At 43.7% G+C, this 17,482-nt stretch overlaps 1 protein-coding gene across 1 annotated transcript; it reads right to left on the bottom strand.

Annotated features, from left to right (window-relative positions):
• Positions 1-318: 318 nt before the first annotated feature.
• Positions 319-16,395, bottom strand: LOC308157924 (uncharacterized protein; the record flags this gene model as incomplete). Its single annotated transcript, XM_080531519.1, has 6 exons — positions 319-383; positions 14,541-14,612; positions 14,920-15,009; positions 15,109-15,235; positions 15,364-15,461; positions 16,320-16,395. 6 exons carry the CDS (start codon positions 16,393-16,395, stop codon positions 319-321), a joined length of 528 nt encoding a protein of 175 aa, XP_080387645.1.
• Between the last annotated feature and the right edge of the window lie 1,087 nt (positions 16,396-17,482).

A 17,482-nucleotide genomic window follows, 5' to 3' on the forward strand; every position in this document is an offset into this window, starting at 1 on the left:
CCTCTTGCATTTGGCCAAAGATCATTTAAAATAAGTTTTTTCGCCCAGGTCTGGTTACTGGATGAAAAAGTTGCATGCATGCATGCTGAATTGGTCTGTTATTGCTTATTGTTCTATTCTGTAGTGGAAAAAACAATGGCTCATATTATAGAAAACTGATATTGTGTAACACTGCATTTTGTACCTTCAGCAAGATCCATTTGCCTGTACTGTGTATGACATACTTTTAACCTAACCTTGCTAGGTGAGGTTTTTCCCAAAAGAGGCAAGAACAGAGAGAATGAGAAAAACATACCAGTATTTGGCAAGAGATGAGGCTCAGGTGAAGATGGAGGAGCAGCAGTAGTAGGAGTACTCGATGACAAAGGAGGACATTGAGAGAGCTGAGAGAGCATTTAGAGGAGAGGAGGATGAATAAGAGGAAGAGGCAGTAAGAAAAGAACTAATAGGAAATGGTAAGGAGGAGAGAGGTATCAAGTGCAGAGAAAGATGAGCTGTCTGGCATGTTCATGACACAACAGCTGAGGGCTCTGGAAAAGATGGCAAAAAGAAAGTTGAAAAAGATGAAAGTTGAAATGTGAAAATTTAAAAGGAGGAGAGGGCAGAAATAAATTAAAGAAATGATGGTGAGAGAAAAGAGGGAGAAAGCCAAAAGAGAGTCTTGGGAAAAGATGAACAAGAAAGAAAGAGAAAAGGAAGAGAAAAAAGGGGGAAAAAGGAAGAGAAAAAAGAGAGAAATCAGCAGCAAAAGTTGGAGACAGAGAAAAAGATTAACAAAGACAGTGAAAAAACAAAGGCACAAAAAAGAAGGTGGAGGAAAAAGCAGAGAAAATGAGATTCAAAGAGAGAAAGCTCACAGGACAAAGGACAACTAATGTTACAGGACCAGGAAAAAAAAATCTGAGAGAAGAGAAAACAAATGAAGAACAAGTTCAAACAAGAGAAGAAACAAAAAGAGGCAATGTTGAACGAGAGGAATCAGAAACTGAAGGACAAGAAAAAGTCATCCTATACAGTCATCTTAAACTGCCATGTCATCGATGTAGCTCACGATGAGCCTGGTGGGAAAAGAAAGTAATCCATGATTACATTTCTTTTCTTTTTTTGTTACATTTTTGGCATTTAGCAGATGCTTTATTCCAAAGCGACTTACATTCAATACATTTGACTAAGTAAGTGAATCATCTATCCACTAGTCATAGCATGAAAAGTACTCTATGCTCAGGCTCAGAAAAAGGAAGAGTTTTTCTTTTCTTCTGCTTTTTTTATACATATATTGACACAGGGGAAACAGTACAGGAGGGTAGTAGATGTCTCAGGAGAAACAGTATAGGGGGGGAAGCAGGTGTCCCTGGAGACACAGTGCAGGGGGGGGGGGGGTAGTAGATGTCTCAGGAGGGACAGTTAAGGTGTAGCCTGAAGAGATGGATAATAATCTTGAGTAATGAATGTAAGGTGTAGTGTAGGACCCAGGAGCAGAGTGGAGACAAGATGAGGGAATAATAATCCATAGGATGGTGCATAGGAGCAGTTTAAAACATAGGCATAGACTTATAATAATAATAATAATTCATTAGATTTATATAGCGCTTTTCCGAGGCTCAAAGACGCTGACAATATGGGAAAAACGGAAAACACAGAAACAACAAGCAACAGATAACATGAGCACATAGAACACAGAGTTAACGAACGGGGAAGGGGAGGTTGTATGCATGTCCATGGGGGGAGGGGGGTGGCAGGGTTAGGGGAGATGGTTAGGGGTAGGGGAGGTTGTATGCATGTCCAGGGGGGGGGCGGGGGTGGCAGGAATGGGGGAGATGGCTAGGGGTAGGGGAGGCTGTAGGCGTGGGAGAACAGGTAGGTTTTGAGGTGGGATTTAAAAGTGAGGAGTGAGGGTGAGTCTCTGAGTGGTTGAGGGAGAGAGTTCCAGAGGCGGGGTGCGGCTCGTGAAAAGGCACGGTCACCGAAGCCTTTGAGTTTTGAGGGTGGGACAGTGAGGGGAACAATGGATGAGGATCGGAGGGTACGGGTAGGGCGGTGGGGGAGAAGGAGGTCAGTCAGGTAAGGGGGGGCCAGGCTATGGAGGGCTTTGTATGTGAGGATGAGGACTTTGAATTGTATACGTTCTTTGATGGGGAGCCAGTGGAGAGAGTGGAGGACAGGAGTGATGTGGTCACGGGAGCGGGTGTTTGAGAGGAGGCGTGCAGCAGAGTTTTGGACCATCTGGAGTCTATGGAGGGAGCGGGAGGTGATGCCGGTGAGTAGGGAGTTGCAGTAGTCGAGGCGGGAGGAGATGAAGGCGTGGATGAGGGATTCAGCAGCGGGGGGGGAGAGGCAGTGTCTGATTTTTGCAATGTTTCGGAGGTGGAAGTAGGATGTCTTGACAATGGAACTGACGTGGGGATCGAATGAGAGGGTGGGGTCCAGAATGAAGCCGAGGTTGCGAGCCAGGGGGGAGGGGGTGATGGTAGTGTCGTCAATGGGGAGTGTGATGGGTCCGGTTTTATTGAGGGTGGATTTGGTGCCGATGAGGATGACTTCGGTCTTTTCACTGTTCAGTTTGAGGAAGTTGTGTGTGAGCCAGGTTTTTATTGCGGAGATGCAGGTTTCGATGTGAGTGAGGGGTGGGTTCTGGGTGGAGTTTGTGGTGATGTAAATCTGTGTGTCATCAGCGTAGCAGTGGAAGTCCAGGTTGAATTGGCGGATGATGTGACCGAGGGGGAGTGTGTAGCAGAGGAAGAGCAGGGGGCCGAGGACTGAGGCTTGTGGGACCCCCTGTGTGACAGAGGAGGAGGAGGAGGTGTGACCGGAGAGGGAGATGAACTGGTGTCTGTTGGTGAGGTAGGAGGTGAGCCAGTCCAGGGCGGTACCCTCAACACCCAGTTGGCGCAGCCTTTGAACGAGGATGGAGTGGGACACTGTGTCGAAGGCTGCGCTCAGGTCTAGTAGAACTAGGATGTTGAGGGCACCTGAGTCTGCAGAGGTGAGGAGATCGTTGATTACTTTGACCAGGGCTGTTTCAGTGCTGTGATGTGGGCGGAAGCCAGATTGAAGGGGTTCATACAGTTTGTTGGATTGGAGGTGGGAGTGAAGTTGGGCAGCGACAACGCGCTCTAGGGTTTTGGAAAGGAATGGTAGGTTGGAGATGGGGCGGTAGTTGGAGAGATTGGCTGGGTCAAGAGTGGGCTTTTTGAGAATGGGGGTGACAGCGGCAAGTTTGTAGCTTGAGGGAACGTGGCCTTGGGATAGTGACTGATTGAAGAGGGCAGTGAGGTGGGGGATGAGGGCAGGGAGGCAGGCCTTGGTCAGGGTGGTAGGGAGGGGGTCGAGGGAGCAGGTGGTTGTTTTGGAGGCGGTGATGATAGTAGTGATGAGGGAGGAGTCAATGCTCACCTCAGCGGCTATACACCCTGAGATGCCTCAGGAAGGATGCCTCAGGAAGGAACACAACAAGCAGGAGATACTGGTGGCCTTCTACCGCGGCGCAGTGCAGAGCATCCTCACCTACGGCATCTGCAACTGGTTCTCCAGCTGCACAACAGCGGAGAGAAATGCGCTACAGAGAGTAGTGAGAACAGCACAGAAGATCACCGGCGCCCCCCTCCCCTCTCTGGAAGAGCTGTACAACACACGCTGTCTCAGGAAGGCCTCAAAGATCTCCAGGGACCCGACCCACCCTGGGCACGTACACTTTACCAGGCTGTCCTCGAAAAGGAGGTTCAGGACCCTGGCCGCTAAGACAAACAGACTGAAGAACTGCTTCTACCACAGGGCCGTCCAGGCCCTGAACACAGCAAAGACCTAAGTTCTGGGCCCTGGACAGTCTGGACGGATTGTATGGCAGCTGCTGGACTGAAAAAATCAGGTGTAGTGCGGAGGCACAAACATGTACATTTCAAGCCTGCAAACTGTGACACTTTAAATAACGTGAAAAAAATACTATTGTGCAATATGACAACCCTAGTCGACTATCTGTACAGTATAGTACAGTGGATTGTGTACATAGCCTTTATTTATGTAAACCAGCTCCTTCCCTTCTTGTGATTTTTTTTTTCTTTTTTTTTTTCTTTTTTTTTCTTTCCTAACACCAGGGGAGCCACCCCTCCTAAATTTCGTTGTTTGGTACCTGTACTGTAGCAATGACAATAAAGTCCATTCATTCATTCATTCATTCATTCATTCAATAGGGGAGAAAGTAGTGAGAGGAGTAGGGGGAGGGTAGTCAGGAGGGGGGAAGATGACAGCAGGGGGGGCGGGGGTGGTGGAGTTGGAGATGGAGGCAGTCAGTGAGCTATTGATGTGGGAGATCTTGCTGTTGAAGGCGTGGAGAAAGGAGTTGCAGAGGTCAGGGGAGGAAGTTGTGTTGTTGTCCGGGGGTTGGAGTAGTGTCTTGACAGTGGAGAAGAGGGTGCGGGGGTTTCGATTGGAGGTGTTGATGAGGGTGGAGTAGTAGGCAGATTTGGCAGCTTGGAGTGCGTCACGGTAGGAGGAGATATGTTGCTTGTAGACTTCGGCATGGACAGTGAGGTGGGTTCTATTGTGTAGTCGTTCAAGTTGGCGGCCGGTCTGTTTCATGGTGCCGGTCTGTTTCATGGTGATCACAGGAAAACAACAGAAAACACCTCTCCTTAAGGAGAGTACTAATGTGCTGGGATGAAATATGCCTATGAGTAAATGAGTCCTTTGGGGGCTGTCTGCTGTCCTCGGGTGATCAGATGGAACCATAGCAATGACAAGCATGTGTCTTGTCTGAATTCATTAGGTTTTGTGTATGCACATTTAGGATTTTGTTAGATTTTAGATTCATTCAAGCAACACATGCAGTTTGGATGTGATTTTATTAATTATTAGTGAGATGAGGGTTTATATGGTGTTCCCTACTCTATGATGTCTCTGTGCATAGTCTTAAGAGTGTGTGTGCTATACAGTGCCCTGCTTGGGTAATGGGACAGTGAAGTAATTTTGTCTTCTTTTGGCTCTTTACCCCAAAAGTTTGGATTTGGAATCAAATAATCACTATTGGGTTAGTAATTAGTATAGGTTCTCAGCTTTTAATTCATGGTATTTCTGTACATGTTGTTTTTACGTTTTAGAAATTAGAATTAGAACACCTTTTATAGATAGTCCCCTTATTTAGGGTAACAGATTGCTTAGAAACTGTATGTGAACTGCGTAACACATATTGAAAGGCCATTATCCCTGTTTCAAGTATAATGTGCTATTGCAGCTCAAGTTTCTCAAGGCTCTGGGGAAAGGGCTAATAAGATAACATGAGGAGTGCAGCTTCACTGGTGGACACTGGCCTGATCAGTGGGACAGTTGTTTTATGTTTTTTTTATTTTATTATGGTGAGCATTCTTCAGTCATCCACTGTAGAAATCTTCCCTGGCATACCACCACATTTGCAATTGATTGTTTTATTTTTATTTTTAACGATGGTCCAAACTGTTGAGTTTGGCAAGCCTAAGGTTTTGCCTATGTGTCTGATATTTAACCCTCATCTTGACCTCAGGAGCAAACGCAAAGCCTAGAATAAATACTAGACATTGACAGCTCTCTTATGCCTGTACAAATGATGTGACGGAGGATAGCTGACTAACCAGAAACACCTGTTAAAGCAATTGTCCCATTGGTGCCCTGAAATAGGGCACTATGTATAAAAAGTGTTTTAATTGGTGAAACCAATATGTACACAAGAACCATTAAATAAAAGCTGAGGATCTCTACTTTAACCTCTTTGTAATTGTTTGATTTTACATCCAAACTTGGTTGGTCTTAAATGTCCTTGCTTGTGCTGTGTGAAACTGGCACTATGCTGTATGTTTTTAGGGGGACAGCTCTCATAACGCTAGCTCTCCCACCACAGCGCATGCAAGCTCATGTTAGACTGGTAAATTGTCAATCCTGGTGTTATGGTTGGAAATTACCACAGCTCCAACTTTTAAGCTGATATTGCCAACACGCTTGTGTTTGACTATACCGTTGCTTTGTGACCAGCTGAAAATAGAGCCTGTAATCTTCCTTGCTTTGCTACAATGGAATGGACTTTATTTGTCATTGCTACAGTACAGGTACCAAACAACGAAATTTAGGAGGGGTGGCTCCCCTGGTGTTAGGAAAGGGGGAACAAAAACACATTTTAGAAAAAGCATAAAATCACAAGAAGGTAAGGAGCTGGTTTACATAAATAAAGGCTATGTACACAATCCACTGTACTATACTGCACAGATAGTCAACTAGGGTTGTCATATTGCACAAAAGTATTTTTTCACGTTATTTTAAAGTGTCACAGTTTGCAGGCTTGAAATGTACATGTTTGTGCCTCAGCACTAGCTGCCATACAATCCGTCCGGACTGTCCTGGGCCCAGAACTTAGGCCTTTGCTGTGTTCAGGGCCTTGACGGCCCTGTGGTAGAAGCAGTTCTTCAGTCTGTTTGTCTTAGCGGCCGGGGTCCTGTACCTCCTATTCGAGGGCAGCCTGATAAAGTGTACGTGCCCAGGGTGGGTCGGGTCCCTGGAGATCTTGGAGGCCTTCCTGAGACAGCGTGTGTTGTACAGCTCTTCCAGAGAGGGGAGGGGGGCGCCGGTGATCTTCTGTGCTGTTCTCACGACTCTCTGTAGCGCGTTTCTCTCCGCTGTTGTGCAGCTGTGGAACCAGTTGCAGATGCCGTAGGTTAGGATGCTCTCCACTGCGCCGTGGTAGAAGGCCACCAGTATCTCCTGCTTGTTGTGTTCTTTCCTGAGGCATCTCAGGGTGTATAGTCGCTGTTGTGCCCTCTTGATGGTGCCTTTTGTGTTGTCCTTCCAGGCCAGGTCATCCCGCATGTGATGTCCCAGGAATCGGAGGGTTGAGACTCTCTCCACGCTCTCTCCGTCGATGAGCAGGGGCTGGATCTCGGACTTTTTCCTCCTGAAGTCTACGATGAATTCCTGGGTCTTTGACTTGTTTAGCAGCAGGTTGTTAACCTTGCACAGCTTGCTCAGTTGCTCTACCTCATCCCTGTACGCCGCCTCGTCCCCCCCCGAGATACATCCCACCACGGTGGTGTCGTCTGCAAACTTTACGATGTAGTTGCTGGGGTGGACGGGGGTGAAGTCGTGGGTGTAGAGGTTGTAGAGGATGGGGCTTAGCACGCAGCCCTGGGGGGACCCAGTGCTGAGGCTGAGGGCTGTGGAGGTGTGGGGGCCCACCCGCACCCTCTGGGGGCGGTCGGTCAGGAAGTCCTTGATCCACGCACATATACAGTAGAGTATGATAGACCCAGGTCTAGTAGTTTGGTCACTAGCCTGTCTGGAAGGATGGTGAAGGCGGAGCTGAAGTCCACGAAGAGCAGTCTCGCGTAGCTGTTTCCCCTCTCCAGGTGGGATAGAGTGGCGTGGAGAGTCGTCGCTATGACAAGAGAGCATTAAGAATATAAAAACAAGATCTGACTTACTGATGAACATGTTTAAAAAACAAAAAACTAAGAAAAAACTGCCTTTTAGACCAACACCATACAAGTGCAAGCCCACAGGCTCATTTGCTAAAGAAAAAGACTAACGCTTCATGTGTCTCCAAACTCAATTGGCTAACAAGGTTCTGTTGCTGGCCAACATTCCCCTGACATTGATTTCAGTCTGCACACTACAACACACATGCCAGTGATTTGGCTCCCAAAATTATACATGGTTTCTCTGCATCTAAATTAATTAAACATGTGTGCAAATCTAAGTGGTGGCTCTCCAGACCTAGTCTGCCAATTGATGGTGACACATGGGACACTTGGGGGCTGAGCCATCCCAAGTGATACCCCCATTAATGTCCTTCGATGAACTGTGCCTACTAATGACTGGCCTACAGTACTGTAGTATATCCATGCCAGTAGGGAGGAAAATAACAGATTGCTAATTGGAAGGCACAATGGGGAACGTGTGGTGGTGGGAAGCTGATGGACCACACACACACACACACACACACACACACACACACACACACACACACAGATGTACTGCTCAATGTGGAGTTAGTGTAATATGTCCTCAAAGTGAGAAGCATTGTACAGCAGGAGGGGTTTAAGGCAATGCATGCCACATTACCATACTCTTTACACATGCCTAACGTGTATTATACATGGCTTAGAAGGCATTTTCCAGTCTATTTTTTCTATTTGCACTATATCTGATGCGTGTATGATAAGACAAGCTATGATGAGTTATTATGAGTTAAACTATCAATGAGTGCCACTTTGTTGCTTGTGTGACTACGGTCCCCTCTAGTACCCGTGCCATTCTATGTATTACTCCATATATTTAATTCCTGTCATTTCCATGCATTTGTATTTATAACATTGTCCTTTCTTGTAATTATGTTACATCAATTCTAGAGACTGCCGACATGGTTATATCCTTCTATTGCTAGAGTGTACACTAGCAAAAACACACTTGACAAATTGGCATTGTGGGTAATTTAAGAACCAGGATTCAGACAATATTTTGTAGGGGGATTGTGTGTGATTCTTTGTATATTTCATACACTTCTACTTTTAATCCTTTCTTCCCGTGTATGTATTTGCCTTAACTATAATGAGTTGTATTTACTGTATCTATTCTATTCAGAATGTCCCTGAAATAGGCTTGTCAAATTGTTTGGCCTGACACCAATATAACCGTGAATGGAATGTGTATACTGCATGAGGTCTGAATGTACATGTCATGTTGTTCATGGCACAGACCTCTGCCGCCTATGCCTATCTGCTCAGACATTCCCTGGCAATTCTATTGAATGTCATATCTAATTAACTTACTTGGAAGCTTTTCAGATAAATAACATTAACCTCAGAACAGTTTCAAAGTGCTGGCAATACAGGACAGACTAACATTTGAGGGGTGTGTCAAAAACATCATAGATGCACGCATTCACATCTGATATTTAACGTGAAGAATCTCCCTGTGTACTGGAGAGGCTGCATCAAGTCCAGCAACACTATTCGGCAGGGTTCGAAATGACATCTTTTGCTATCAGTATTTTATGGATCACAGTTGATTCAACAGTAGGCTAAACAGGCAATGTAACATTACTCATTGTCATGGCCATTTCTTGAAGTGACATTGAAAATAATTGAAAACATACAGTATATTGCGCCACATCATATGGATCCATTGAAGGGGCATCCATTAGGAAACTTCCCCACATTCTCACGCATGTAGGGACTCCGTTTCCAGCACTGCATCACATTTTATTCACTGGAGGGGCACTTCTCCATTAGAGGAGCTCATCATGTTTTCTCACCTGTAGGAGTACACTCAGCACTGCATCCCATTTTCTCTACTGGAAAGGGCACCCTTTGGGACTCTGCCATGGAGGGGTCGGCATAGAGGGCACTTCCTAATGGCACCCTTTTCCATTGGAAGAGCAACCATAAGGAATGTGAAGTTTAAATCATTGTAAGGGCACCTTATAGGGCACAGCATCACATTTTCTCCACTAGAAGAGCACTCATTAAGACACATTATCCTCCTCTAGAGGGCACATCATCATCATGTATCGCATGAAGCAGCACTCTAGAGCGCACCCAATCATTTGCTTCCCATGTAAAGGGAATCATAGGGCAGTTCTTCTCGTTTTTGCCACTCTAGAGGGCACTTAACCCTTGTGTGATGTTCACTTTTTGGACCCTTTCGTGGTGTTCGGGTCCAGTTGACCCGGGACATCATTGGGGTTTTAAAAGCACTTGTCTTGACACGGTGCTCCTAGTCCCAAGGGTGACCCATACAAGGGGGTATACTCAGGGCGCAAGAAAGCCCCAAAATAGCCCATAATATTAAAGGGCGCCTCCTGTGGGCACAAACAGGTACTGTACCCAATAATGCACAATAGGTACTGTGTACACATTCAAAAGTGCATATCTTTTGTTCTAGTGGATCTAGGGGGCTGCCCTTTGGAGAGGCTGGAGCAGAGGATGCTTAGTAACAACCCACAAAGTGTCAGACCCCTGGGAATAGGTGGGGCCGAACGACAGCATGATGAGTAGAAGCGTTTTTACGCACATGATGCCCCTAACTTTGAAAATGCAAAATCCACTATAATAAAGACCTGGGTGTCATAAATCATACTTATCTAGGAAAAATGTTAATGAAACAATGTTTTCATTGCTGTTTATTATTTTGAATTTATATTCTTAATTGAATTTCACATTTATCTAATTATAATCAAAGCTGTAAAGAAAATACAGGTGATGAACAAGAATAGAAATGAAAGAACCAAACTAAGATTGTTTTTGCCAATAGCTATGAAATACATCTCTCAAAAATGTCTGCAAATGCTGAATCACAAAACACGAACGGAATGTACACTGTTTTCACTGTCACTGTCGAAATACAGTATTATGTCTGAAAAATCCCAAATAATTCTGAAATACCACTGGCTACAATTGTGTGTGCATGGGTATGCCTGTCTACACAACACATGAAGCACAGAATGTGACAGTGTGTGTACCTCAAATGTACTTTTTGCAGTTGCTGCATACGTTCTGTACAGTGCAAGAACATGTAAAAATGTTTACAATGTTGCACTTCAAAGGGTAAAAAGTGCGAGAGCAGACGGCTTCTTGGCACGGGAAAGCTAGAGCAGAGGTGTGTGATGAGTGAGTGAGTGTCAGTGTGAGTGTGTGTATGTTTCTGTGTGTCTCTGTGCATCCGGGCCTAAATGACCCGAAGGTCTTATGAAGGACATAAATGTGTTGGGGTATTGTAGGATGTGTAATTATTATTTTTTTTTCACTTTTAGATGTTTTTCATAGAAAATAAGCCAAGGCCATGGAGTTTCATATTGATCAAATGTATTCTTGTACCATTTCTCACCAAGTAAAAATGGAAAACGGGTCCGGTTGACCCGAACACCACACAAGGGTTATTAAGCAACACTTTTTCAACCATGGGGGCACCAGGAGGGGCGGACGCCAGTGCCTGTCTTGTAAGAAAATCCCTCAGTTCATTCTATAATCAATACACTGCATTATTAAAGCCGACTCTCAATGCTCTAAAACATGTCCCCCGCTTCTCTGTGCTGTGAGAGAATGTGTGATGACGGTATGAGTAGATAGGAGTTGGTCCCATTTCTTGGTCCACATTAAAATAATCTGATATTTAATAATCTCATCTCTGTACTTCATGAGCTGCTATAATAAACTAAATGTTGTCAATCTATCTGATGAGGCAAGCTCATGTCACACCTTGTGTCTGCTGCAGCATTGGCATTGAGGTAGACCACCGCTGTGATGGCGGGGTGAACCTATTAACCCACTGTACTCCTAGAAAGCAACTAGGGTATAAGGCCGAAAACCCACCAGCCGCCTTACCTTACCGAACTTGTACGTGGCGGAACTTTTGCTGGACTTTTAGGTGCGTCGTCCTCACCAGACGCGTGTTTGCTACTTCCGCGGCGCGTGTCTCAAATAGCGGGTTTTCTGTTCTACAGGTTAACAGAGGTGTGCTTATCGAGAACTATTGATGTCTTGATGCCTTGCTGTCCCTATTTCCCCCTCTTTCACCTCTGTCTCTTTACCACTTTCATTAACTTAATTAAGATATCACTGGGGGGGAAAATACTACCGTTCTTTAATACTGAGCTGCAGCCCTATCGTTGTATATTGAGCCCTATATCGTTGTATATTGAGTTTGCCTTTGATAATGGCCATCAATAATATGATTTTTCATTTTACTTAATTATGAATTGTTCTGGGTTCAGTCTCTGCTGTCATCCATTCTTAATTAATTGTAGAATCAGATTGACAGAGCACAGAGGAGATGTGTCAGGCTGAGGTAAATGTATAGAACTCAATAGACTGAATTCAGCACCAAACATGGGTTATACAGGTTATATAAACAGCTCCTTCTGCAGGTCTGGTGACCTGGATAGGTTGTGTTACATGCCACAATAAGTACATAATAATACAACATTAATGAGAAAGCATCTTTGCCTGCATTTACTGTACTGCTACTGAGCTGTGCCTTTTTTTGTAGTTGAATAGTTCAACAGAAGACCCTCCTGAAACACCACTGGATGATGATACACAAGATCAGAGGCAGACAGATGCAGGACCAGAAGGAGAGCTTGATGTGGAGAGTGAAGGGTCACATGTCATGTGACTTCACGTGACCCTGCCATGAGTGCTGTGCAGTCACCCCACATATCACCCATGAGCTCAAGACCAGGCACCCCACTTACCATAAGAAGCTCTACTCCAGTAAACGTAGCCGATATGACTCCCACTGAGGAAGACGCCCAGACAAGGTCCCACGCACCGCAGCGTCAGGGAAAGAGAAAGGCTTCTGAGGGGAATGTAGAGTTCCAAAAACTAGCAATACTGAAGCAGATGGCAGGTGCTTTCAAACCACCAGATAATGAGGACACATTTGCTAAGCAGGTAGCAAGTGAATTGCGCCAAGTTAAAGATCCAGCCATAAAAGTCAGGGTTAAAAGGAATATAATGGAATTATTGTATGATGCCCAAGAATCAGAACATGCCAGGGGTTTGATGTCATCAATGTCATCCTATGCATCAGGAGGCCCAGCCACTCCCCAACACCGACTGCATGAGCCCATGTATGGACTTTCCACACCAATGCCAGTGCCTCACTCATCTTATATGCCCCTGCAGGGTTATGCCCGCACACCAACCCACACACAAACCCAAAGCTTCATGGGGATGCTTTCAGAGGAACAGAACAGCTAAAAACCTAGAGATGTGCCACACTGACACATTGTTCTGTTCATTTCAGTTCATTAATGTAGACTTTTGTTTTGTGAAGGTGTAGAAAAGCAGTTTCCCTTGTTCATTTCAGTTCATTAATGTACAGACTTTTGTTTTGTGAAGGTGTAGAAAAGCAGTTTTCCTTGTTCATTTCAGTTCATTAATGTACAGACTTTTGTTTTGTGAAGGTGTAGAAAAGCAGTTTTCCTTGTTCATTTCAGTTCATTAATGTACAGACTTTTGTTTTGTGAAGGTGTAGAAAAGCAGTTTTCCTTGTTCATTTCAGTTCATTAATGTACAGACTTTTGTTTTGTGAAGGTGTAGAAAAGCAGTTTTCCTTGTTCATTTCAGTACATTAATGTATAGTGTTTTGTGAAGGTGTAGAAAAGCAGTTTTCCTTGTTCATTTCAGTTCATTAATGTATAGTGTTTTGTGAAGGTGCAGAAAAGCTTTAAAAACTGATACCGTTTCATATTTCAATACAGGAGAGGGGACAAATAAAAGCCCTGCTTTACTTTTATCTTGAGAAATTTATTTTAAGACAAAACTTGTTTACACCAGTCAATGTTTGACTTTTTTGAGAATAAAATGAAAAACAAAGAGGTTTTGGCATTTCCCTAGCATACTGTATATACAATTTACAAAGAGAAGAGGCGAGGGTGGCCCAGAGGGACGGAACGATTCCTCTGGGCAGGGTCAGTGTGTTCAGTGGGCCCGAAACTCCCTTGAACAATCTGCGGAGGAGGAGTGGTGAGGAGAGGAGTGGACTCTAAGGAGGGGGAGGGAGAGAGAGAGAGAGGGAGAGAGAGAGAGAGAGAGAGAGAGAGAGAGAGAGAGAGAGAGAGAGAGAGAGAGAGAGAGAGAGAGAGAGAGAGAGAGAGAGAGAGAGAGAGAGAGAGAGAGAGAGAGAGAGAGAGAGAGAGAGAGAGAGAGAGAGAGAGAGAGAGAGAGAGAGAGAGAGAGTCAGTCTAAGTATATTAACACATCGTTCTGAATTACCATGAAGCTCCTGGCATTACTAAAATGACACATCCAAAAGGGGATAGTAAGAGTCCTCTGAACCACAAGGTGGGGCTAGTTTCCCACCGGAGAAGATTGGGTATAACAGCAGCAAGTTCTGCTCCTCTCAGCTCCTCAAAGAGGCTGGACCACAGAGTCCCTCTATTCCCACACCAGGTCTGCACCACAGTCTTTTACTGTGGAGGAATACTACCTATGGAATGCCATTTAGCTGATGCTTTTATCCAAAGCGACTTCCATCGCAGTGAATTAAAAACTAGTAGGTAAAGTGAGCTAATTGCTGTTGGTCCGCCATTTCTGACTCACGGTAGGAACCTTTGTATTGTTTACAGTTCACAATCGAACAATTTCAACAACTGCACAAGTCGCGTCACAAGCAATCGTGGATGACAATCGTGGCTGAGAGCAATCGTACAGTGGGAGCACAATCGTACAGTGTGAGCACGCACGTCGTAAGGTCTGATCAAGTCGGAGACGGAGAAGGTAGGACTGAAACTTTCGTGTCGTGCAGTGTGAGGGGTTCACCGACATAACATCGCACAGTGGGCAGGGGCCTTTAGGGTGTTAAATGTTTTAAGGATGTGTTCCAAGTTTCCCCTGGCAAGGGTTCATTCATGTGTACTTTTGAAAATAAAACTCAATCCAATGGGCACAGGGTTTAAATCAAGGGCACAGGGTTTAAAGGGCACAGGGTTTAAATCAAAGAAGTACAGCAAAACATTTTATTTTTTTTAGCACTTTACATTTTGCTTCAGTAACCAAACTGGCTGACAGTAAAATATTACTTACACATTTTCCAGGGAAGGGTCTTTGGAGCACGGGACACGCCCCACACGAAAGGAGGCGCAACGTCATCTGCCTCTGCAACAACAGAAACAGCATTATTATTACAACATCATACAATAACCTTTCCTTGTTCCACACCCTGCTGGGCATGCTTTGAAAATTAAATGGTTGCCCGAATTAGGGACAGCTCCCCAATGCATTCAGTTATGCATAGAAATGATCAGTATGTCACTTAATTAGCACGGCATCTGTACATCTGAAATTTGCATTGGCTCAAGTGTGCATCAACTTCACACTGGGATATTTAGTCACTCACATTTAAAGTCATAAAAGCATCTTTGGGCTTGAATTAATCACAGGCCCAGCTCACTAGAGTACCGACCTGCATCCCAGTCCTCCTCACAATTGGTGTTTGGTACTGTCCAGGTGCTGACAGGGACGTGCCACTTGCTCTTCACCTCAGCACTGTCCACTGTTAACCAAAGAACCTGGTTAGACTCACTACAAGGAGCAAATGGGTTTTATTGACAAAGATAGTATCATTGAAGATACAACAACATTTAAATCTTACGGTCTTCGCTATTCACAGATCTCCTGTCCTCACAGTTCAGGATGTGGTGTGATAGCTCATTTTTGGGCATCAGGTGGCGGGCATTGAAAGGGCAGGTTTTCAATGTATTGGCCAGTTCTGGGTGATTCTAAAAAGACGAAAAAGATGCTTTACGAAAAAGAGCATATTTGAGAACATCTCATTTGAGATTTCAATGTCTGCAATGGCAGACTACTCCTACAACAGTTATTCCACGACAAGCACTACAGTTCTTACCTTACTGCACTTGATCAGATGGTATGGGAAGCGGCTGCCACGGATCTGGTGGTTCTTGTCATATGGACACTGAAGGAGTTTGTTTGGGTCACTGGCATCTGTTATTTCAATGAGCAATGGTAAGAGAAATGTGAATGAGAAATCAACATCACTCAATTCAAACGTTGGGTAAAGTGTGGTTCTTTTTAAATATACATATAGTATATAAGATAGGAATATGTGAAAAAGATAGGAAGGACATCCTAAGAAAATCTGTCTTTTTCAATATTTTAACATATGGACATTTGATTTTAATTTTAACAATATTGAGAGATGGTGGCAATATAACTAAACAAATAAAACTTGAAAAATCTTCAGTCTTAAAATTCAGATAGGCTATAGTTTTATGTAATAAAAATGAATAGTTTAAAAGATAAAGTTGAATTTCATCATGTGTGTTCCATTTCTGCATAGCAGTGACACCTTGTTAGTTCTAGATTCTATTGATATAAATTCCAGTAATTAGCATGTATATGTAAAGAGGTCAACCTTGATAACTTTTGAACCATACATGATTTTCCCATGCAATTCTCTATGTGATGGACATATTTATTTTAATCTAAAGTGAAAGCAAAATGATTTGTGTGGACACCCTACAATGAATGAATGAATGAATGGACTTTATTGTCATTGCTACAGTACAGGTACCAAACAACGAAATCTAGGAATACATAGGGTGTCCTAACTTCTTCCTCAGTATAGGAATTGGCATCTTTGTTCATATTTTGTTATACATGATAAGTTACATTTTCATTGTTTTTGGTTAAATTACATCACCTTTATCTATAGATATTGTTTGAAAGATCAAATATTGATGTAGTGTCCTAATTTTTTCACACTGTAAGATCTTAAGGACTTTCAAGAGATGAGTGCAGGAATATTTCACAATGGTTTCTTAAAGCTCGTGTTTAGCCTACCAGTGTCTTCGAAGCGTTGCAGCTCCTCAAGTGTAGCAGTGGTCTTCGTGGGAGTGCAAGTTGATGTGAAGGCCATTCTGTTAGCTATGCCTTTCTTTTGTGGCCTCGGCCTCGCCAAATTCAGCTTCTATCACCAGCCCGCTCCCAATAAGAGAAGAAAATGAAATGAGCAGAAATTAGTGATGAATTCGTTAGTTGAAAAAAGAAAAAAAGACATCAAATGAAAGAGCTATGCTAGCAAGCTAGGCCTAGGATCAAATACAACACTTACTTTTATCCTAAAACGATCACTGGCATTCATGCAGCAGCATTCAAATACTATTGTTTGGAATGTGCATCCAAACTGACATTGGTTATGGTTACGCTGATAGTTTTCAACAAAGTATATCAATATATATAGCTATATCAGGTATATATAAAAGTATATCTGCGTTCTGCGTTTCTCCTTCCCCCAACCTTCTACTGCATCACTCTCAGCTCCATGCATCCACGTGGCAAATGTTGAAATCCATTGAGTCAGTGCGTTAGCGAACTCTGCCGTTTTTGCAGTTTATACTGTACCATACATCTATAAATCAGCAATGTGTTAATAACATAATCTATCTCACCTTTACCGAAGTCCACCAGTCAGCGAGGTTTTAGAGAGTCAAATTCAGAAATGGACTCTGACAAACATACGACTAATGAACGACTGATAATAAATGACAAACCGGACAGTAAAACCCAAAAGAACAATTCAAAATGGGTTGACTGAAGTCGAGCTTGGAACTGTCCTTAGAAATGCTGGTTCATAAATTAATTTAGCACACAAAATTATACTGTAGCTAAATTGTTATATTTCGTTATTATCAGGCTAACCACGAGCAATACTGTGTCTCTCGAGCTACGCTACGGGGTTAATACAGGGTCAATTCAGAGTCGTTACGGGGTCAATTTAGACAATTACCGTATCCCATATAGTAGAGTAGTCTAGCAGCAAGTCCTCAAAAAAGGCTTTAGTTTTCGAGATACCCCTACCCGAGGTAGAACAATGACAACAATGATTTTTCTTATCTTTAGGGTCTCCCATTAATGAAATTGATTGTTGTCAAATGTTATTTTTGGGGAAAATATGTTTTTTTGGTTGTTCTTTAGAGCTACCCCAATCCCTGAATAAGAGCCAA

The sequence above is a fragment of the Nansenia antarctica genome, assembly GCF_963989245.1.
Source record: "Nansenia antarctica genome assembly, chromosome: 5".
NCBI classification, from domain to species: domain Eukaryota; kingdom Metazoa; phylum Chordata; class Actinopteri; order Argentiniformes; family Microstomatidae; genus Nansenia; species Nansenia antarctica.